We start from the raw sequence: 24113 nt of genomic DNA on the forward strand, positions 1-24113 counted from the left end.
ATTCAGTTGCAGATGTCACTGGGTTTGTTGTAACATCCTTTAAGAGGAATATGGCATTGGTAATACCAATAGATGTGAGTATTTACTGACTGCATTCCCCAGAGTCCACAACTGATTTACCAAAGACACCAACTATCTGGTGAACACACAAAACATAACAGGCAGACATTTGGCCAGTTTGTAGACAGTGTGCCAGTGGAGAGGTATGTCAAAGACAGATCACTGTTAGTTGTGACGTCACAGACTAAATGCATGTCCACACAAGCCCTGTCAATCAATCCATGTGTATAACAGCACTGATGACATAGAATATGTTCATAAATCTGGGGATATGTTCCCCCATGTTGGTTGGCTGTCTCCACATGTCCTGTCTTGTGATGTATTGCCACCCACTGTATGTGAATCTGTAGGCCACCACCTCTGTAGTGTCCCTCACACAGGCAAGGAAATGGGCCAAGGCCCACATTAAGGAATGTCCCATATGTTGGAACTAGCAGCAGTGTCCAGGCCCACAGCACAATACAATGTGGGCACCTACATAGTGATATGGCCGTATCAATACCTGACATATGCACATCTGTACAGAGGACAGACAGAAAGTAGATAGCCAACAGGGTATGCATTAGGATGAATGTTTTGAAAGATACACGTCTGAAACTTAAAGGTATGCCATTACTACATGACAGCAGTCCTCAATGACATGTCCAAAAAACATAGTAGTCTACAGTTAATATCAACATATCAGATTAATATCCAATAGGAGATACATATAAACATACAGCTCAAACATCAAGAACAAGATACTCAGTACTCAGAGTCCAGATTTACATGCTGGAGTGTATGGTACCAGGACTACAATCTGCAATCTACTCTTACTTGAAAAAGCACTAACAGAATGATACAATATGTGTTAAACTATTTCTGTCAACCAGTGCACTGTGGCTGGTGTAACATGCAAGTGTGACTGCATATAACTTGGGATACTACCCATTTATGTAACAAATCCAAAGAGAAAAGATTGTGGTACTACCCATGTATACTCAGGTACCCCATACAGTATACTCACACCCCTTGCTACTGTAATGACAGCACACAGAAGCATGTTATGTACAGGAAATTAAATATACTTATTAAACATGCCATTACCCTGCTATTTTATTAGACTGGAACTTGATCATTGGTTACCAGGGCTGAGCTATGCTTAGCAGGTTTCAGCATTGCTTAAATGTAAATGCTAAGCAGATTTGTGCACTGGTAAGCGAAGCCTACATGGTGTAACCGCTTATTAGTTTAACCGTACATTAGCACCACTGACCGTCGCACAAACATGCTTAAACTGCTCAAAACTGCCTTAATCACTCTGTATCCAACAGTCCTTGTTCTGCCTAGCAACAAAATAAACAGCCCTTGCAGGTCTTGAACCCAGGATCCTGCACACCATAGCCAATACAATTTACCAGTAAACCATCTCAGCTGTATGATTTTAGGATGTTTTCTCAAACATACCCTTCTTTACAGCCAGTTTACAATAAGGAAGAGACTATGTGCAATTAGGAAGGATTGGTATCTATAAAGATATATATCTGAATAGAAGTATATATATATATATATATATATATATATAGAGAGAGAGAGAGAGAGAGAGAGAGATGTAGGGAGATCCATATATGTGTACAACAATATATAGATATATTACCAGTAAATACTGAGGTGTATATATATATATATATATATATATATATATATATATATATATATATATGCATACATGTCCCAAAATGCCCATACAAACATATGCTGCTGATAGACCACCCACAACTGGGGCAGCATGCATGCACAGTTGGATACAAAAGCAGCCATGACACTCACATCTGCCCCCCCCCCCACAATCTAAATAAATAAGTAAACAGTACACTGCTACAAAATCCTGATAGGCCATACACAGTGGCCAGGCATACAACAACCTCTTAGCAAAACAAATAAAATGTTTGAACATAGCAAAGAAAAATCCACCAGCTAGTAATTCACACATGTTTATTATACTCTGATGTATTGGCCAAAGCCTTCAAGGAGTAAACATTACAAGAAATACATGCCTTAATCACAAGTAGCAAATAACACCTAATTACATAATTGAATACACAGCTTCCAATTACACTTGTCATTTAATCCCCTACGGGATAAAGTATCACAGTTAATATTAATACATTGAGTCTGTACATAACAATTGTCCTTTTTATGAATGTTTCATCACACTGAGGAACAGGCGTTTTCAGAAACAGTACCTTGAGACCCACTACTGTCCCCATGGTGAGATTTATTCAAATGTACAGCTATAAAACTGACATATTTCTTATCAGTAATATGTCTGACATGTTCTAACAGCCTAGTTTTAAAACGTGTTACTCTCCCCCACATAAAATATGTTACAAGTCCATCTAAGAGCATTCTCTATACACCTACCACTTGAATGTACAGACTTCAACATGTTTCCCAGCCATTCCCCTCAGCAGGAATTACACACTAAATAATGATAGACCAGTATACCTATCCACCTACTGCTGTATGACATCTGGACAAAGCCTGACATAATTGGTGGACAGAAGCCCAAATACACAGCCTTACATGAAATATTGCTGTTATACACTGAGAAAGTTGCTAGTGTTACAGGGTTTGTTGTAACATACCTTTTCTGAGTGATATAAAGTTAGAAAAACAAATGGATGTTACCATCTACATAATGCAATCATCAGAGTATGCTACTGATTTGCCAAGGACAACACCTGACTGGGGAACAGCCCATGCATAACAGGCTAACCTGTGGCCATTATGTGGTTGGCCCTACAGTTGAGAGCTATGCAGAGACAGAACTTTGTCAGACTGAAACCCATGCAGAAGTAGCATGTGCAGACACACCCTGTTTAACTAGCAGTATTCCAAACATATAGCAGCAATACTCACATTCTGCTCCTAAGTCATGAACCTTCCCCACCATTTAGATGGCTTGTCTCCACAAGTCTTGTTGTAAGAGATAGTAGCTCACACAACTCCAGGATGTCTTCCTCACAAGTAAGGGAAAGGGCCAACGCCCACATGGAGTACTCATTCATAGGAGTGTTTTGCCATGACATTGGCTATTGAAAGAACTACACAGCTGTTCTGCATACCATTAGCAAGTGGGGAACCCCAATAGATGCACAGACCATCATCTGGTCATGAGCATCACCTACAAAAGCCATGCTGCCACTTATTTAAACCAGCTCTATCCCTGTAGTGCACAGAGAGAGAGAAATAACAAATGAAACAAAGTGGAAAAGAGAAGGAAAAAAAAAGGTCAGTGGAACATGTAAGCAAGTAATTGAATGTAGTACTTGGTCTGTAATAATGGGAAATATGATTTGGAGGAATATATGTCCCAACAAGACATGCTGTACTAATGTCCTGCTAACCAGCTGTTATGGCCATAGCATCTGGCCCTCTCTGCAGTGGGAGATATCTTAGACATACCTCTCAACTGTACAGATCTTCACAGAATGTCTGCATTTTACCATCATGTATTTTTGTCTGTTCCTACTGAGATCTGTACTTTTCTGGAAAATAGCTGAGGATTGACGTCATCAGGTAATAACAAACACTTGAGTTTAAGACTCCACATCCTTAAGAATATTCACCGTAATGCTAAATGTATCATTCTATGAACTTCCTATGTTTGTAACAGGAATATCTAAAGTCTGTCCCTATTTATCCCCCCATCATTTTAGGCACTGCCCAGATGTGATGCTCTGTGAGGTTGTGAGGTGGGATCACAGCTCAGGAGCCTGACTCACCCTGGGAAAGGACAGGTCATATATGACAACCACAGGGGTGTCTGTTGTGACTGTGCCACTTCTAGGCCAGTTAATGGGATGTTTTCCATATCCATGTTGCCTGTGATTATGAGTATGACACGTTTGCCTTGTAAAGCTAAGACACCTATAGAGCGCATGTCCACAGTAAAGTACTGTTGCAGACGTGTGTTGAACTGCATGTGATACATTGAATTAATAACATTCAACTGTACAGTGTTCTACTTGACAATAAGCACATTTGTGACTGATATCTGTAGTCATGTACACATATACCTGTGTTATGTCAGCCAAACCATTTGCAGGTCTGTGAGCAATGACATTGTAACATAAAAACCTACTTATGACTGTTGGACATCTTCCAGGTTATCACAGTGATGTCAAACCCTACTGTGCAATCAACATACTAATGTATGGTACAGCTATATTAATACAGTATTAATACTGATGTCCCTTTTGTCACCCATTTATGTGTGCCATTGTCCAGATGTACTGCTGTAACAGGTTGAAAAGTATGACTGAGCAGCAAGACTGTAAATACAGTGTGCCATACTAACACAGAACAGAAATGTATACCAGATATCCCCTGAGCATATGTATGTATGCTTATGTTCAGCTGGAAGGCACAAAACTAAATCACATGGGTTTCAAGCATTCAGGTACATAGGTTGTGCATGTTGCACGCTTGTGTAATATGAGTGTCAGTGCATACACCAGACAGAAATGTGTACAGCTAGTGGTTGTTGTAGTGCCCTGACACTGATATGGGTACTAGAGTAGGCATGATATTCAGCTATTAATCAGAGAAGTGTCCACCTGTGTTATGACCCTCAGTCCATGCCTACAACTACCAACTACAGCCACACCTATGTACAGTGGACATCAGAAGTGTACACACCCCTGTTAGAATGCCAGGTATGTGTGCTGTATGACAATCAGACCAGAGAAGATAATTTCATAATGTTTTTCATCTTTATGTGACACTTAACCTGTACAATTCCATTGAAATATAATCAAAGGTGTTTCTGGAGACAACCAACTATTGCTAAGTGATGATGTGCCATGATGTTAGAGTCCAGACCAAGATGGATGAATGCTGTAACCATCTCAAGAGGTGCATACACAACATATCAGTTTAAAGGTGTTTACACTCATTCAACTGGCTTATTGTACTGAGTATTATTTCCATATGTTTTCACAGACCCAATTCTTATGTTTTCAATTGAATTGTACAGGCTACAGGTCACACTACAGGTGGGAATTGTTATGAAATTAGTTATTGTGGTGTCATGTTCCAATTGCACAAATACCAGGCAGTGTATCAGGGATGTGTACCCTTTATATCCACTGTAGCTATATGGACACAGCAGTACCTGACCTGTATATCCAGCCTCCACCAAGGTAGAGAAATCCCCTTTGGTAGACAGCAGCAATGCACAAACCACACAATAGGTTGCTACATTGGCTGTACAGGGACACATAGGTGCAGACAACAACTTTGAAGCAAGTCCACCTATATCTGAGCAAGCATGTAAGTTCACAGGTGACTTCCTATAAGGCTGACTATGACTATAAATCGGACATATCCACACCACCAAGGACAATTGCAACCGTGTCTCCACATATGTTGTAAGTCTCAGATGAAACAACACAATTCTCCCTCTACTCGGGGTAAAGAACACCTCATACACACATGCCGTGGATATAGGCAACCTGCATCACATAGGTTAGGTGGGAACATCACCACCCTGTCAACCCCAGTTGTACAGGGAGATATGCACATCAACCATACTCCTCTTCTAATCAATGGTAAGCATGTACATATTGCCTACTGATGGCAACAACATCATATCTCCATGGGGCATAATAACATCAATGTCTGCCTCCTACATGAACTCAGGCATGTGCTCAGAGCTCCATCACACACCACAGTCAAACACAGACCTGCCACCATCCACACACCATCCACATGGAAGTTGCCCACTGTCAACCCTCTACACAGAAATTAATGGAGGATAGATGATTATGCAATCAAGTGTCCAACATTTGGGGGAATAAGATAGCTCAGGGACAGGTGTGTAATGCATGCTGCTATAGTCATGATAGCTTGGAGGGTTTCGGTGTAGTCCAGATTATTTGCAAGTAATATCCACTGGTGATGTGCATTTTGACAACCGTATGAGGTCTTGTGACCTTTTTCCTGTTTATGTCTTCCAAGTAACATGCAGAGTGCTCACCTACAAGCATTCTCTGTTGGGGAAACAGACATCATCACCCAGTATGTGATTGGACATTATGCCGTGTCATTTGGATGGAGAGCAGATGATGTGCGGGAGAGGACTGCCCTGTGGAACAGTGTGGCCCACAGAGTAAATGATGCCGGCCTGCACAGTATGTGCAGCATCGGGCCACCGACCTCAAATGCCATGCCCATCAATGGGCTGCTGTAGCAAGGGATGGCTAGCCACAGGTGGGGGTCCAGCCATCCAGCCCCCACTGACACCCACTGAGGAGCTCCTCATCACACTTGGCCCACATACCGAACGCACAAGCCATGACGCTGAGGGAAGCAGTGCAGAGGTGGGTTGCACACACACACACACACACACACACACACACACACACACACACACACACTGGATGAGGAGAGTGCAGGTAAGGGCCCAGTGGGAATTAGTACACTAATGTATCAGAAATACATGTATCTGTATTGTATCTACATGCATGTGTCAGGTCCGATTGCAGTTGTGGATGGGGTTTTCTAATGCACAGAGGTGCACATCTATGGTGAGGACAGGACATTGTGTATTACTGCGGTTAGATGTGCAGATATGCTGCATCCATCCTGTACCAAGGACACAGTGCTTCTGCTGACAATAACTCCCTCTCACAACTACTTAGGACCCTCTGGTCTACATATGCCTGAAGCTGGTGAGTATGACATTGTTCTGTTGTTGCCTGGCAATACCCCAGGCATGTGAAGTGCATGCAATTTACCATGCACACAACCATAGTAATAGCTATATTGCTTTATGTAATAGCTATATTGCTTGTTGTGCATGTTCACTTGTGCTGGGGTTAATTGTATTGCATAACACTCACACTTACACCATTGCCAGGATCAGGATTGAAACACCTACCTAACCAGTTTGCTACACTATAGTATTATGCAGTTATTGCAAGCGCCACGGAGCTTACATGTTGGAGAGCTGTGCAAAGGTATCTTTGAAGGTGAGTGACATCAGCAGCAGTGCTAAAGCAGGGGTAAGGGAAGTTTTGTAAGTGTGAATGACCACAAAATCAGGTCTCTACAAGGATACACACTCTCTCTCACACAAACACTCACATTTACACAGTTGCCAGGATCAGGAATGAAACACCTACCTAACTAGTTTGCTACACTACAGTATTACGCAGTTATTGCAAGTGCCACGGAGCTTATATGCTGGAGAGCTGTGCAAAGGTATCTTTGAAGGTGAGTGACATCAGCAGCAGTGCTAAAGGAGGGGTGATTGCATAGTTTATATTAGTGTGCTGGGCTGCTGCATGTGTAATTGGCTGATTTTGATACATTCCACCTGCCAGCTATGCTAGTTCTCCTTGATTGCCTTCCTAGTGCTGCTTTCCCTTCCTAGTTCCTCCCTATTTAAGCCCTGAGGCATGCCATGCATACCCAGTACTCAAATGTAAACAGTGCTGCCATTTCCTCTTTTTTTTTTGTTTAACTCCCGGTGTGCAGCACACACACCCGTTTAGGCTATATACACAGTGCTCAGGCACATCTGACACACCCACTTCCTTAGCTGTGCTTAGCTAAGGGCAAACACAGACCACAGAGCTCCAATGAGCTTACAGCAAGCATGACACACCCCCTTATGAAGTCATTCAGCTCTTGCACTTGCATTGTTGTATTGCTGCATCTACATGGTTAGGTACAAGCTGACACTTTGAAGAAATCTGTGATTCAGTATAACTCCCATCATTTGCATAACCCAGTGTGTAGGTCATTAGTTACTGCACTTAAACGGACTCTTTCCCCTTGACAAGCAGCGCTCTGGTATTGTTTACATTCTGCATGCAATTGACTATAATGGCAAAATGCAGAATTAACTTACAATTGACTTTTCTCTCTCTCTCTCTTTTTTTTTATTTTCGGCACAATCCCGTTTGCATGCCGCTGCCCTAAGCTTAAATGAACGAGATCAGCCAAAAAAAAAAAAAAGTTTAATTTAAAAAAAAATAAACTGTTTTTATGCTAATGGCCTCATACTTGTCCATTGGCATGTGTGTTTGACTGTAATACATGTTTTCCATGAGCTGTACTGCCTCCGTTTGTTAAGATGCAGAAATGTATTCAGTTACTAACTGAATACATTTCTGCTCTGACAATGTTCCTGCACGGAGCCCGGCCAGCTTCATGGATCGCAAAATCACCTCATGTGCATGGTTTTTACCAGCAGATGAGGTGATTTGCATCCCGCATGGCTTTCCGTGCAGGAACATGTAGAGCCACTCGTGCAAGTGAAAATGGCATGTACCTGGATTGCAAAGAGGCCATTTTCAGTGCAGGAGCGGCTATACTGTTCCTGCATGGAAATCAGCCATTCGTGAATCTGGGGGGCTAATCGTTTTACAACTACACTTTCTGACATGATCAAGACAATATCTGGTCAACCTGCATCTTAGCTTTTTGGACTAAATTCACATATTACTAACTTCCCTATAAATAAGCTTCAAATATTCCTGTGATATCTCACTAACATACACCAAGCTGATTACATTAAATTCACATAACTGCAGAACTGTGAGAGTAATATATTTTTTATACTCAATTTTTTTAGATTGTGTAATTAAAATTTCAAATGCAATATAGCACAAAAATCAGAGATTAACAGATGTAGAGCTCATTAAATGTGTGAACACAGCATATAAAGAATCTTAAAACCCCAAATAGTTTACACGTGAAATATTTCTGCTGAAACACAAACTGAAGTGGAAATAAAAGAAGTACCTTGATTTTTTGCTTCCCAAGGCTCAAAGCCCTCCCCATTTCACGTTCAAGTATCAGAAGGCACACAGAAAGAAGGATATTAGTTCTTCTAGGATGACTGTCAACAGAAATTCTGTCCACCAGTGTTTAAGAGGGAACTGATGATACTGTACATATTTAGGATACATCTTTTGTCTTAGTAGAAGCAGTGATAATCAATCATTTGCTGCTAAATTGGAAGACTCACAAGGGCTAGTAATAAAAACTTTTACCCTTATTTGTTTGAAAAAAAATTCTGATTTATTTTCAGCAGGTCCTGATGATTGGACAGTCCCAACAGCAATGAATCATTGGTCTTAGCTGCCCACATCTATGCCAGCATGTAGGATTTGAGAATTTCTTCACTTTGTTTAGTTCTGAGGATACCAATATGATCTAGTAAAAATATTTATGAGAATTGTTTTATCTCTGGGGTAAATTTAATTTTGATGTACTCAGCAAGATTGCTACTACTGAACACGGAGGAATAGAACTCCTTTTTCCTAATATTGTAAGATGAACTTATTCATTTCCAGAAGGATGAGTCTTATTTGGAAAGGAGCCCATTTTGTATAGAAAAAAAGTGGTCTGGTTGCAATTAGCTGTCTAGAGTTGTTAAACAGCTAGAGAATTTTTTTTTTTTTTTACAGAATTGGGATCTTGGAAATATGCAGTGGTTACAACCTTACTGAAGTTATACAGATACTTTTACTCCACTTGCTGTTCTTAATTTAACTGCAGTGTGGTCTGGCTATATTCAAGACAATATCTGAGTTTTGTGAATAAGCTCTGTTTTATATATATATATATATATATATATATATATTGATATAAAAGTTAAGTCTTTATTTTTTAAGTCTAAGTGAGTATATTTATGCACATCTGGATTAAGATGTCTCCAGCTATCAAAAGCATGCTTGCTTTTATAAAATGGGTAAACATTCTACCATGGATCCAATACAGAGATGTTACAAAAGAATTGCATTTGTCTATTTTGCTGACAATTACTGTACTGAAATCTCCTAGTAATACAATATACTTGGATGGTAGGGTATCCAACACCATTTGTAAGTCTATTAAAATACTTATATCCTGAAATGGAGCATATATTGCCGCAATCAAGAGGGTTTTCTTAATTTAGTTGACCTGAGCAAACAGAGTTCTAACAATGACCCTTTAGGGCTTTGATCATTTTTATTTTATCATTTATAAATATAATAGCTATCCTTTTTCTTTTCTTCTCTTCTTTTTTGACATGTTAGCTACATTATACACAATCTTTTCTTTTCCTGATCAATTTTACATTGGTCTGGTTAAACTATGTGGATTTCACTGTATTCATAGGAGTTTCAAGGCAATTTAGTCTAATGAACATGTACACCTTGCCAATACCCACTCTGAGGCTTTAACTCCTTTGTCAAGGAGGGAGAGGCCAGTTAGTCCTGGGGTAAATTTGAGAGTACCCATCCAGTCGACCAAGTTTAGTTTGAAGGAAGTTAGGGAACTGCATTGCTTAACCTGCAGAGTAAGTTTCTTTCCAGAAAAAAGGGAGATGCTGGAAAATGAGTCTATCTCTGTATCACATTCTGTTTATCTGCTGATGAAGATTCAGTTCTCTGATTGTAGCATTAGCTAAGCTGCTTGTCTTACTGTGATATTGTAAGTCAAAGACCACAGGGTCTCTAATACACTCATCATGCCACAACTGTAAGGAAACTGTCTGCTGTAAATATAGATCCTTACATGATAAGATAGGGAGCCATCTGGCTAAAAACAATATGTGCATAGTTGAAAACTTGCATGACCCACTTGAAGATGTTAAGGTGCAGATCCACCCCACCCTCAGGAGTTTAGAAGATGCAGAGTACAGGGACAGGGCTTCCAGCCTTGACTGGTAACTTTAGGTTCTTAAGACCAGTGATCTTTTGGTTAGGAACCTCTGGGGCTTTTTGAGTTTAATATGTTGAGTAAAGTAAATTCCAAACTGAGCACTGTACTCTATAATGGGTCTGACCAAGGAATAATAGCATCTTTGGATCTAGATAAAATATCTTTTGCTATTAGTTGTGTTAAGAAGGATTTTCTGACTGCAATTACCATGTGACAATAAAAGGAGTGGCTCCTGACTACCATTTTGTTTAGTAAGGGATTATTTATGCTGAATACTGTGGGTGATTGCTGTTTTTCCAAAAATAACATTGCTACACTTTAGCATTCAGATTAAGCCGATTATCCACATACCAGGCGTTAATTAGTGTAAGGTCTTTCTGAATGGTACCAATATCCAAAGAGTTTTGACAATTACACCCAACTTGCAGTCATCTGCAAATGGTGTTAACCACAGGTCCTGGTTCAGTTTTGAGACTGGAGATATATATGCTGAGCAGAACTTGTTATCTTAGCACTACTTGAAGATGCACCTACCACACAAACTATGCAGATGCTTTCTTTCAGCCAGCTAGCTCTCTATCTAACCATAAATGGATCTACATTTAAGGCAGGTAGTTACCTTACAGTTTCAGCATGATCTGTTTTATTGAATGGTTGGACCAGATCGAGATGAGCTGTATGAATAGCATGACTACAGCTGAAAGTTAGCATGATCACTCAATGGTGTTGATAAGATATAACAGGCATGCAATCCCTTTAACAAAGCCATACTGTTGTAGATGAAGCCTAATGAGATTCTTGATATCATAATTAATGAAATCATTATGACATGCCCTATAACTTTGCAGATCAGACTCATAAGGCTGACTGTTATGTAATTTCCAGGGTCCATGACAGCAGTGTGCCAGGTTTCAGGAGTACAGCCAATGACTATGCTTAGTCTAAGCAATTTAAGGAAAAGTTTGGGAAGATCATGTTTGATGTTTATTAAGCACACAGGAATGCTTCAAGCATCCATGGATGATGTGGTTTTGCTCTTTGATAATACCTTAATAACATTTTTCTTAGTGATGATATGGGGTATAATAGATTTTGAGATGAGTGGTGTTTGAATAGGGGTTCTGTAGATGAAGTTTGCTGTGAACATATAAGCTAGCAAATTTGTAAGGATATTGGGTCAGAGTGGGAGTCCCAGAAAGGGGCTTTTTGTGAGCTCAACATTTTGTTTTTAAATTGTAAAGAAAATTTGCAAACTTTGTAGGATTGTTTAGAGCACTGATATTAAATTAATATATTCTCAAGAAAATTAAACTAATCATTTGTTATGGCAAACAAATGTACAGGCTGAGCCTTCTCCTTCTTGATAGATGACTGTAACCTACTTCTCCAAAATGTAACTGAAATAGAGAGAGAAAGAAAGAAAACATTGTCAAATACAACAAAACAGACCTGCATAGAACTGAATTGAATTATTGAGTTTAGTTTAAATAAGATGGACATAGGTCTGTGATCAAGTGTATGTTAAGAATTACTTTCAATGACTGTATTTTAATAATGTTTATAGTACATAAAAAGGTGATACAGGTGGTAATTAAATTATAACAGCAAACTGCCTGATTAACCTGACTTGCTAAACAGAAGAGCTAACTTGTTATCACACTTTGCCAAAGTCGCTTAACTTGTGAGAAGCAAAACCATGCATCTCACAAGTTAAATGAACAGATATGCGGCCAAGACAGGTATGGAAATAAGGTATATAAGGAGAGCTGGTGGTAGAGTACAGAAGTCCAGGAAGTCAGCAAAAGAAAGGAGAGCAGGAAAAAAGTGGGAGATACAAAAGACATTCCAGGCTACAAAGGAATATTGGTTGGCTAGCAAAGAAGCTAAGAGAGGAGTTGCAATAGCAGAGAACAAGGCATCATATGCAGTCTACAAACATCAGGGAAGTGTTTCACAGTGGATGGCACAAAGAAACTCCATCAAGTTGCAAAGCAAATACAGAAAGATAAAGAAGTCAGACACCCTTCATAAGGAATGCCAGCAACAGACTGCTCACCAGGACCTCAAAGGCAGATGGAAGGTGTACTTCCAGCAGCTTCTGAATGAAGAAAACCCCACAGAAGCTGTACTGCCCCAGACACAGACTACAGTGAGAAAAGAGGAGGAACCCACCACAGAAGACGTAAGAACAGCACTAAGGAAAATTAAGTCAAGGAAAGCAGCATGGTCAGTCAAGATCACAGCAGATATTATCAAGATTTTGGGTAAAATAGTGGCAAAATGGCTCCTGAGGATACTCTAGCAATATGGAGAGAAATACATATCTCAGATAATTGCAGAATAAGCATAATACTGCCAGTGTTCAAGAGTAAAGGGGACATTCACAACTATAGGCAGTATAGAGATATCAAACCCCTATCATACTGCATGAAAATTCTAGAGAGGGTGATTGATATTGAAGCTAGAAGTGAGGAAAGTTTCCAACTGAGCATTCCTAGACTTGGAGAAAGCATATGACAAGGTCCCAAGAAAGCTGATTTGGGCAGTCCTGCGGTAGTTTGGAGTCCCAGTAACATTGGTAGAATTAGTGCAAACTATGTACAAGGACCCAATGACTCAAGTATGAACAGTGTTTAGTCTTACAGAAGGGTTCCCAGTGGGAGTGTGTGTGTTAGCAAACAGGTCAGGGGGACACGTAAACAAAGTTGCTGTATGCAGACGATGAGGCATTATAGGCAGACTCTGAGCAAGAACTTCAGCAAAGGGTAGGGGAATGGAATGCAAAACTGAAGGCACATGGGATGAAACTGAGTACAGGTAAGACAGCTGCAGTGCAGCAAATGGGGGGGGGGGCTTCAGAAGAAGCTGAGAACTGAGATAGAACTGAGAAGGAAAGCAGTGGAACAGGTTAAGAACTTCAAGTATCTGGGAGGGGTGGCTGAGGAGAAGGTAAGTCTGAATGGGGACATCAAAGCTAGAATCAGAGGAGTTGCAGCCAAATGGCACAGAGTGATTGGGGTAGTGCATGACAGAAGAATGCCAAAGAAGCTGACAAGTAAGGTGTACAAAACAGTTGCGTGATCAGTACCACTGTATGGAACAGAAACCTGGGCAATAAAGGCAGACCAGTTGAGAAAGTTAGAGGTGATGGAGATGAAGTGCCTGGGATGGGTGGTAGGATGCACACTGTGGGAGAGATAAAGAAATAAGGACATAAGAGCAGAAGCCAAAGTAACTCCAATTACAGAAAAGTTCCAAGAGTAGAGATTATGGTGGTTTGGGTACATGTGTAGGAAAGCAGAAGACAATCTAGAGAAGAAGGTTTGAGAGAGGGAGGTAGAAGGCATCCAACAAAGAGGTGGATGGATTGTGTGAGAGAAGACCTGTGACAGGCATGAGTGCTAAAGAAGTTAGGAGAGCAGCATCGAATAGGGAGAAATGGAGGCAAGTCACATGACTCTCTGACCCCTTAAAGAAAATGGGAAACAAAAGGTTGATGATGACTATGCAAAGACATAGTGCCTGATGCATGCTGCCACTTGTATAAGGTAGCAGTAAATAAGAGGCTACAAGGTTGTCAAAGATACCCACTACCATGGAAAAAAGTGTACAGCAACTAGTAAAACTCAAATAAAAACTGTACACTTAGAAGTAGTGGGTTGCATCTCTTTGTACATACAGTGTTTAGAAGGGGCAGGTACTTTTTCTTCTACTGCAGATAATTTGTAAAACACACTCCCTTCAAATCCAGGCAACAAGGTCACCTTTGATGTTTTTTCCCCTCACAGAGCAGCTGTGGAAGCTTGATACACATCAACTGCTCACAGTATGATGGTGTACCCAATTCAAAGACCTACTGATTCTCATTTCTGGTGACATGCACTAGGCATTTCCCAAAACAAGTGTATTCATTTTTGTTGAAGTTGAATTACATAATTTTAAATTTCAGAAAATATACAGGCATCATGATTTATAGTGTGTGTGTGTGTATATTTATAACAATGGTATTTTTGCTCTGATTTTAAAAGGGAGGGAAGAAGGGGTCTGTGTGCCATGTGATTTCTTAGCCTTTAGCTGTTAAAAGCTGCTGCTGGATGCACTCCACATCTAATGTCTCATCATTCAGTCATTTGCATATGTTTGTACTTAACTGTATGCATTTATATTTAGAGTCTTGTGTCAAGCTACTCATGGCATCAAATACAATTTCTTTCATGCTGCAAAGCTATTTACCATTTTTTTTACTCACAAGACCCATGAATCACCAATCATTTTTGCTATGATTTTTCAATTTGTTCAAAATGTCTTGAATTTAATCACCACCTCTGAAGGTACATAGCAACTTGACCAAAAATGTCAAGTCTTGATACAAATGTTTGAGATTTAGCTCATTGTAGGTTGAAATGCAGATGTCTAATATTCATTCTTATCATAGGTGAGGAAACAGTAAATGTATTCAACATTCACTTCAAATTGGAGGAAAAAGGCAAATTAGCAGTACCTAAGGAAATATTACAGGCATGTTCCAAGACTTCCAAGTGTATGACAATTATTTTTTCTCAGTAAGTAAGTGGTTCAGGCATCAAGATGCTTCTGTGACTGAGATGAGATGAGACAAAAGTGAAAGACATGCTGTTGACACACGATAACTCATGGGTCAGCACTGAGTTAACTTTAAATAAGTTTTGTTTTCATTAGGAACCATCATCAATTAAGGATATTAACCACTGTATTTAATCTAAAAGTACAACAGATGTTTCCTACTTAGACTGTCTGAAACCAATAGATACAAATTTTAACAACAGGATAAGAATAAAATGTGTATTAGTAAAACAACTAGCAAAATAAAGTTTTGTCTAAGGAACTGAAAGTATGTAAAATAAAAACTGTGAGTGTCAAAACTGATAAAAGAAATAAAAGTAAGTGGAACAGTGGTGCCCATTTATAAGCAATTAAACACCACATTTAGTTCAGTATGGTAGCTAGAGGCAAGAGAATGCACTTTGCAGATCCTTTAATCATATATGTAGTTTGTGTGGAGATCATAATTACTCCACAAAAAGCGATTGTACAACTGCTAAATAGAGCACTATGTGAGAAACTATGCTTGAATAATTGAATTTGCTTAATACTGTGTTGATTGTGATGCACTCATGACACAAATTAAAGCCACTGGGATAGATTTTGCTTGATTGTGAGATTCATAAGGTGCAGCTACAGAATCTTTCTCACTGTGTGTTTCTGACTGTAAACTTATTGTTCATAATGGTGCTATGAAAACAGTATGAACACAAAATGGAAAGGCAGTACATGTGACCATAGAGTCACTAACAAAATGCATATTTATCTTAGGAAACTTCTGGATCATCCTAAAAATGCTAAAGGTTCTGATGGTGTTATGAAGTATAGTAAAGGAAATACAGTCATGAGTACTCACTGAAAGTTATGAAACAGCACCCACAATGCAACTGATAATTTGCAGAGCTACTGTAATTTATTTACTGGTTTAGTATTTCTACTAGGTGAATACCACATTAAGATCTCATGTGAGTCAGTTATATGCCAATAATCCCAATATCTATCAGAAATAGAAATGAACAAGAACTGAAACAAAAGAAGACTATGGGCGTAATTGTTAAGCAGGAGGAACTGTCTGACTGGGTCAATAGAATGGTGAAGCTAGACAAGCTTAGTACAGTTTTAGACTATCAGTATTTAAACAGATTAACAAAGAACGTCATTCATTTGAAATTGCTGAAGTTGTTGTGACTATGCCTAATGTTAATATTGTCTCTGTGATGGATGCTATAACAAGGATTTTGGCAGATTAGGCTCTGTGACGCTAGCTCAAAACCTTCCTGGGTAAATACAAGTTTCTGGATTGTCTTTTGGAATATTATCAACCCTAAAAGTGTCAAAAAGCAGTAACCAAAATGATTGAAGGGTTAGAAGGTATAGTCAGCATTGCACAAATTGATCTTGTGTGGGGAATTGCTATTGAAAACACAGTATTCCTCAAGTTACTCAATAATCCGAGGCAAAAAGATGAAGTTGAACAGAAACAAGTCGCTTGACTATGTAATTGTTTTTAAATGCCAACAGACCATGCTGAATTTGTAAAAGCCCCATGGGAATTTACCTCTTGAGCAATTTTATGGGGTGGTGCAGTATCTTCCTATGTTTATTCCAAAATTGACAGATATAATGGTGTCACCTAGGAAGCTGTTAGAGCTGCTGCAGGAAAAAAAAAGCATAAGCTTTGAGATGTTAAAAAAGCTGATTACTGAGGTTCTTCCTTTGGAACTATGGGCTGTTTCACAGCCAGTAATAATTAAAGTGGATGTAAGCCAACATGGGCTTAAAAAAGTGTTACTACAGAAAAATAAAAGGGATCAAATGCTTTGGAAAATGCAGAGCCATGCTATATGCATACAGAGAAAATAATGTTAGCAACAGCCCTTGTAGTAGAGTCAGATGATAAGCCATTATAATGTATTTTCAAGATGTCTATTCATAAAGTGCCTGCAGAGCTGCAAAGAATGTTATTGAGCTTGCAGAAATATGATTTACAAGCTCATTATAAACCATGTAAATTGATGCAAATAGCTCTGTAACTTCTTTTAGCTATTTCCAAATATTTCTCCAGCAAATCTTTGCATATTCCTCTTTGCTAACTATTTAAAATATCCAGAAATTATACAGTTTTGTGAGACTGCCTATTATGCCACCACAATACTTTTATTTATTTATTTTCCATTTGTTTACCAGGTTGGTTCGACTGGCTACAAGGTGACCATTTTCAGCGAACGCTCGGGGAGAAATGTTCCATATACATAGTAAAAAATTATTAAAAAAAATAAAAATAATAAAAAAAATATAAAAACATAACTATTTTGTACAAAGAATATAGAACATATAAAAGGAGTAAAATCAGAATTTTACAAATGATGCAGTATACAGTGGTTAGAATATTGAGAAACAAATTTAACAAGATATTGTACAACAAATATACAATTGCTTGAACATAAATTCAAAAAGAAGTTTCCATAGACAAAGTGGGTCATAAACTAGAAATCATAACTATAAAGGTGGCCCAAACACCTGGTTCACAGTACTATGCACTAAGTGAATCTACACAGTACACCTGTGATCTATGGACGTTGAAAGTCAGGAACAGATTAAATTAATCTGGCTCTATACAGGAACATATCCAAATTTTGAACAGGAGATCTTTTAGTAAGGATTTGAAAGTATGTTTACTATTTAGACATCTAATGTCAGGGGGTAGAGAGTTCCAGGCCTTAGCAACTACATATGAATAAAGAGATTGGCCTGAGCTATGTAAGCAATTGGTAACAGTCAGTATTGGAAGATCTTAGTTGACGCGCAGTATTATGGAAGGTGAGCAGACCAGACAGGGCAGGTATTTTACTTGGTTGGTATAGCAGCTGATGGGTCAAGAGAAGTTGATTGTATTTTAGTAGGTTAGGGAGTTCTAACCATCCTAATTGTCTTAGGGAGAGGCAATGGTGAGAACAAAACTTAGCATTGGTTGCAAATTTTGAGATTTTATTGTAGCACATGGATAGTTTCAGAAGGTCAGATTTATTTAGGTTAGTTAGAACTGGGGAAGAGTATAGTAAGGTGTTCAGTAGATGGGTATGAGAGATAGTGATTCAGGATTCCTGTGTGAGGAAGCTCTTGCAGCGGTAGAGTGAACCTAGTTTTTTTATGAACTTTGGCAACTGTTAGTGCTATATGTTTGTTGAATTTTAGGTTTTGGTCAATAGTTACACCTAGTAGCTTGGCTTGAGTTACTGGTGTGATAAGGGTATTGTTGGAGGATGTTACTGAGAATGGCGAGGTAGGGGAGAAAGTTTTTAAAATCAATATTTGCTCTCAGAGTATAAACCAAATAAATTAATTTCTGATAATGGTTTACATGTCACCTGTCAGGAATGTAGCATTTTTGTGAAGCAGTGGGAGTTTAAACACAATACTTGAAGTCCTAGATAAGCACAGACTAAGAGGTAAGTGAAGTGTAAGATCCAGATTGTTAAATGCTCCATATGAAATTGTAAAAGTTCTCAAAATTCAGACTGAGGTATAGAAATTTACCTCTTCAGTCTGTGCAACTTTCTCCAGCACAGTTACTTTTGTATGATGACTTAAAATACAATATGTAACACTAGAGGAATGCCATCAATTTATGCAAGCAAAAGGTTTATTACGGCAGACTGATAAATCTGCCCAAATTGCAGTAAAGGAAGAGAATAAAGATAAGTGTGGGATTTGGAGTTAATATGCTGAAAAGTCATAGTTCCAGATAAGTCCATGACTAGAGATCAGCTTACATCAAGATACAATTCAAGACTTGGAAGACTAATTAAGAAGCCTGTATACAGACCTCTCAGCTGCCCCTGTTTTGGGGGTAAGTCCCTATTTTCACATCTAAATTACCTCTAAACACAATGTCCCTTGTTTTGGAGGTATGTCCCTATTTTCAGGCTTGATTTAACCTTCACACAATTTTCTGAACCCCCACTCATCAGACACAATTTTAAAGCTGTCTAGTACACAGAAACCCACACTACATGACCGACATACTAGTGGCACCAATAATTTAAGGAAAGAGGACACACATTTTACAGCTCCCTTTTTCTGAAGTACATATAAATGACACTGTGCATTAGAATTTTGCCATGCAGTTAAAGTCTACAGATCTTACACTGTCTCTTTGAGAATGTGCTTACATTTTCCATTATTTTTGTCACTCTGTTCTGTTAAATGTGTTTCTGAGTAGTATTCTACATTCCTTCTGGAAGTGGGTAGAGTTATGGGGCTACTGGGTTCCCTTCAGATGATCGGAGTTTTAAAAATTTGAATTTCATATGGCTGAGACCATATGATTGAAGTTTGAAAACGTCGAACGTTCTGAACGGAGATCTCCATACAGAGCGGAATACGAAATTTTTCCTTTTCCTCACTGTAGTGCGATCCCGGAGTTGGTATATTTAAATAGCAGGGGGTGGGGTAAATGTCCAGGAACATTTTTTTGTTTTTGTTTTTCTTTCAGGTGTTCAAAGTTTTGAAACTTCGATCATATGGTCTCGGCTATATTAAATTCGAAGTTTTAAAACTTCGATCATCTGAAGTATATCTGTGCTATTTGGTATTCAAATTGTATGCTACTTAGCTGTCCATATTTATAGCTGGATGCTCTTACTTTTAAAGGACCTTTGTTCCTATTTTCAATGTCTGCAGTTGAGGGGTGCACCTGCCTTTTGCAGTGACTGCAGATAGAGTCAACTGACAGTGAATATAACAATGCTTATTTTCTTTAAGTACATTGAACAAAGTTTGAGCTTATCTTATGTTGGCCCTGTATGATTTTTTCACATGATAAGCTATTGCATTTGCAATAAGTTTATTTAAAGAATAATAAGAGTAATATGTCTGTGACTTTAAGTGGGAGTTAACAGTAAAAGGGTCTGTTTGTCAAGTGTTTTTTTTCCAAAGAATTTGAGTAAAAGCTGATGCTGGATGCATGTCATGTCTAACACCTCCTCATTCGGTCATGTTGACTAACTGTATGCTTAAAAGTATATGTGTACTATATGCACAATGAAAAGAACTTTTCAAGCAATGAAACATATTTTTGTTTTTCTTTATTTTCATTTGTCAACTGGTAAGATATCGTAGAACATAAGTTCTTTTTTCATGGGGCAGCCTCAGAGGTATAGTCCCACTGAACATTTTTGCTGTGATTACAGCCTTAAAGATCCTTTTTCTAAACGTCTGCTCTCTTGTTTTTCATCTTTCTAAAACTACTACACAGCTCTATCCAATGCTGGTGTAAATGCTAGAACTTAGTAATAACTCATGAGAGGGCATGGTAATCCAGGAATTACCCATATCTGCTGTAACTGACCATCAATGGGGTAGAAAGTATCCACCCTCTTCCAATAACTTACAGGTTCTATGACTTGGCCCCTGACATTTTCATGGAATGGCCTAGCACACTGCTGTTTTCACTCAACAGTGTTGTATACTTACAGTAATGAAGCATATATTTATTTTTTTTTAATAAATCACACTTATTACCATATACCTGGGTGGCCTAGTTAGCTATAAACACTTGATAATGCCACAAACTGCTGCCCTTTGTTGGATATTATCCCCCTTTCCCAGTGCAGGCCACTAGGGCTCCTTCATTCATGCCACCACCATTGCTGTGTCCATACTGTGGCTGACAATACAGTGCTCCATATTATATTTTAAACTACATTTGTTTTTTTTGGCAGTCATATGCATTTCAGTAATAAAAAAAAACTTGCTCAATGTATTGGGACATGTATGTATGTTAATTGTAGTATGACAAGGTTCAATACATCACCTTTTCTCCTCCATTTACTTTCAGATGTAATCCTTTAAGTACTAAATCAAGTCCTGCTCTGTACCTCACACTGTAATCTTGGAACTTGACGATGCCCTTTTCAGGCCAGCTAGGTGGAGGACTCTTGTTCTCAATAACCCAGGGAGCCTAAAATAAAAAACAGAAATTATAAATGGCTGGCAGTTTAGGTCCAATACAAATAGGCTATCATTAGTTTGAGAGGTGTGGTTCCTGCCATCTGACATTCTGCTTGTAAATCACATTCTGCTTTCTCGTTGGCAATAATGAAAAAACTACAGGAACAAATTGGCTTCAAAGATCAGAGGGCTCACTGTAGACAGAAGAATATATGTTATGCAATAAGGTAGCATTAAATAAAGTAGCAAGGAAAAACAACCATGGTCAATATCGACTATTGACTGTCCTGATATGTGACCATTGCAATGCAACAGGTGACATGGAATGGATTCAGTAAATTATTAGTAAATGGAAATGACATTCTCTAAACTTAATTGTGTGGTACAACTTTGATCAGTGAAGCTCATACAGTATTTCGACATGACAAAGATCGATCCAAATACTGCAGGTTTATTCCATGTTCTGAGTCATTTGTATTAAATGGCAGGGGAAATGTACATACCTCTCAACTTCTTAACACAAGAAATCTGGACAAAGACCAAAAACAGGGATAGATTTTAAATATTGTTCTCATAAACTTAGAAAGTTACTTAGAAAGTTACTAGAATAATAGTATTTGTATGTATTTTCTGAAGGATATGAAGTCTGAAGCTTAAATGTAAGTCATTATTTAGTGACTTGAATCTTCACTGATATGGTTAAAAATCAAGAATTTTATGAAGATCAGACCAAAAGATGAGGCAAAATGTGGACATGTGGACATTATGTGAAAATCTGTACAGACAGTTGAGAGGTATGGAAATGTATGAGTCCATTCCAAAAAAAAAAAAACAGAAAAATTCTTCTAGTTTAAATCTGAATCATTCACTAACATTAAATATTGACCATAAAATAATGAAATGGAACAAAATAAACTTATGCAGAAACAAAGGCAAGACCTAATAATTTGTATCCAAATAGTAAATAAATACTAAGGCATCTCATTTGCATGCATCCATATTCAGTGCCACAGGATGACTGCTGTAGTTTAAAATACAATACAGTCTACATAAGGAAGTGATATCCATATCCAATTAACACATTCTAAAACTGCTGCATATATATTTGACAATAAATGTGTTTATTTTTGTTGCTCCATGTGATGAAAGGAGATACTGCCAGCACAGCTATCTGGAATTTTGTAAATAATCATATGTCTTTGATGAATATCAAAATGATTTATACAAGATGCTTATGTTACAAATGTATTAGAGCTATATGTCATGTGTATATCAAACTGCTTGTACAGATGTGTGTTGCAAAGGTATTTGCAAAGTGCTGTGTTTAAAATGTATCCACAGTGTGCCCTACTGGAAGAGAACAGAAATGTGCATGCCCTATCTGCCAAATCTGAGGAAAAGCCCTTGTCTGTATATTTTTACAGGTAGATGCTAAATGCTGCCAGCTTCTAGCAATGGGGGTTTTGCCTGGGAACTAGAAGTCAGATGACCAGAAATTATGTCATTCTGCAAGTTATCCCAGCAGTACTATTTTAGATATTAATTTGAGAAGTTTCTTAGTGAGACAGAGCATTCTGCATTATTTCTTGGACCTGACAACAATAAGATCCAGTCACCACACATCTGCCTTGCTCTAATGAAGTAAGTTTCTAGGGAACAGTATACATTTCTTAGATACAGTCAGGAATATAGTAAAGCTTAGTTTAGGTGTTTTTTTTACTTTATTTGTGTGAGCCTGTACTGCAATGTTATTTTAAAATATTTCCTGTGGTTTTGAACTCTGATGTCAATGTGAATATATATTAGTATTGTCTTGTCCTTTTATTATTTATTATTAAATATATTTAAACCTTTCACTGTGGCTGATCTTTGTAGAGATATTAAAATTTTGAGAGTACTTGCATATTTATTTCATTACACTGTGTGGGCCACTCCAAACAGTCTTGCTCTTGGTCAAGCTACCAATTGTATTAATATTAATATTACTATTACACAGTAAGCTTTGGCACCCTTTGTTAAGGGTCTTAAGGTAGCTGGTAGAAGGGTTCTGGTGGTAGTGAAAACTACCTTATAGTCTGGGCAAAAGGGGGGATAGCTAGTAAACCTGTGCCAGTGTGTGTGTGTGTGTGTGTGTGTGTGTGTGTGTGTGTGTGCGTGTGTGTGTGTGTGTGTGTGTGTGCGTGTGTGTGTGCGTGTGTGTGTGTGTGTGTGTGTGTGTGTGTGTGTGTGTGTGTGTGTGTGTGTGTGCAAATCAAAAATCTCAAAGAGTGTGTGTGTGTGTGTGTGTGTGTGTGTGTGTGTGTGTGTGTGCGTGTGTGCGTGTCAGCTACTTGGGCAGGGACATGAAGCACTGGTTGGACACAGAGAGTGTTGGAGGACTTGGCTTGGAGCCCTGCATAAGGACTCAACTCTAGCTGTGCCAGTGGGGAGTCTTATTTGGGATCTGGAGGAAGAGGGAGAAACCAGCCCCAGACTGACTGTGGTCTTTGTGTGCACTTAAGGGAAACTGCACTTGATGTAGAGGGTCTCTATTACAATGTCGAACTAACATAAGTTCGACCATTGTAATATCGAACCCAAAAGTCCAAAACCCAATAATAACGAAAACACAGAACAGCGATTTTTTTCCAAGGGAAACAAATCGCTGTTCCGTGACAAAAAAAAAAATGAAACCTTAAACAAACTAAAGTGGTGGGCTTCACCCTCCACACTCCCAATGTGGGGGGCTGTGCCCCCCACACCCCTCCTACTTAAATATACCAACTCTGAGATCACACCACAGCGGAGGAAATACAAAGCCCTGAAAATGGCCCACT

The 24113-nt window shown here is 38.6% G+C and overlaps 1 protein-coding gene across 1 annotated transcript in view; it reads right to left on the reverse strand.

Annotated features, from left to right (window-relative positions):
• ABCC3 (ATP binding cassette subfamily C member 3) overlaps positions 1-24113 on the reverse strand; it is a 1985081-nt gene that overhangs the window by 111749 nt on the left and 1849219 nt on the right. Inside the window, exon 27 of the mRNA XM_044062096.1 lies at positions 21161-21307. Coding sequence (XP_043918031.1) covers positions 21161-21307 — 147 coding nt within the window. The remainder of the gene's footprint in view (positions 1-21160; positions 21308-24113) is intronic.

Source organism: Protopterus annectens, chromosome 2.part1 (genome assembly GCF_019279795.1).
Source record: "Protopterus annectens isolate FY-2018-M chromosome 2.part1, PAN1.0, whole genome shotgun sequence".
Lineage (NCBI taxonomy): Eukaryota > Metazoa > Chordata > Ceratodontiformes > Protopteridae > Protopterus > Protopterus annectens.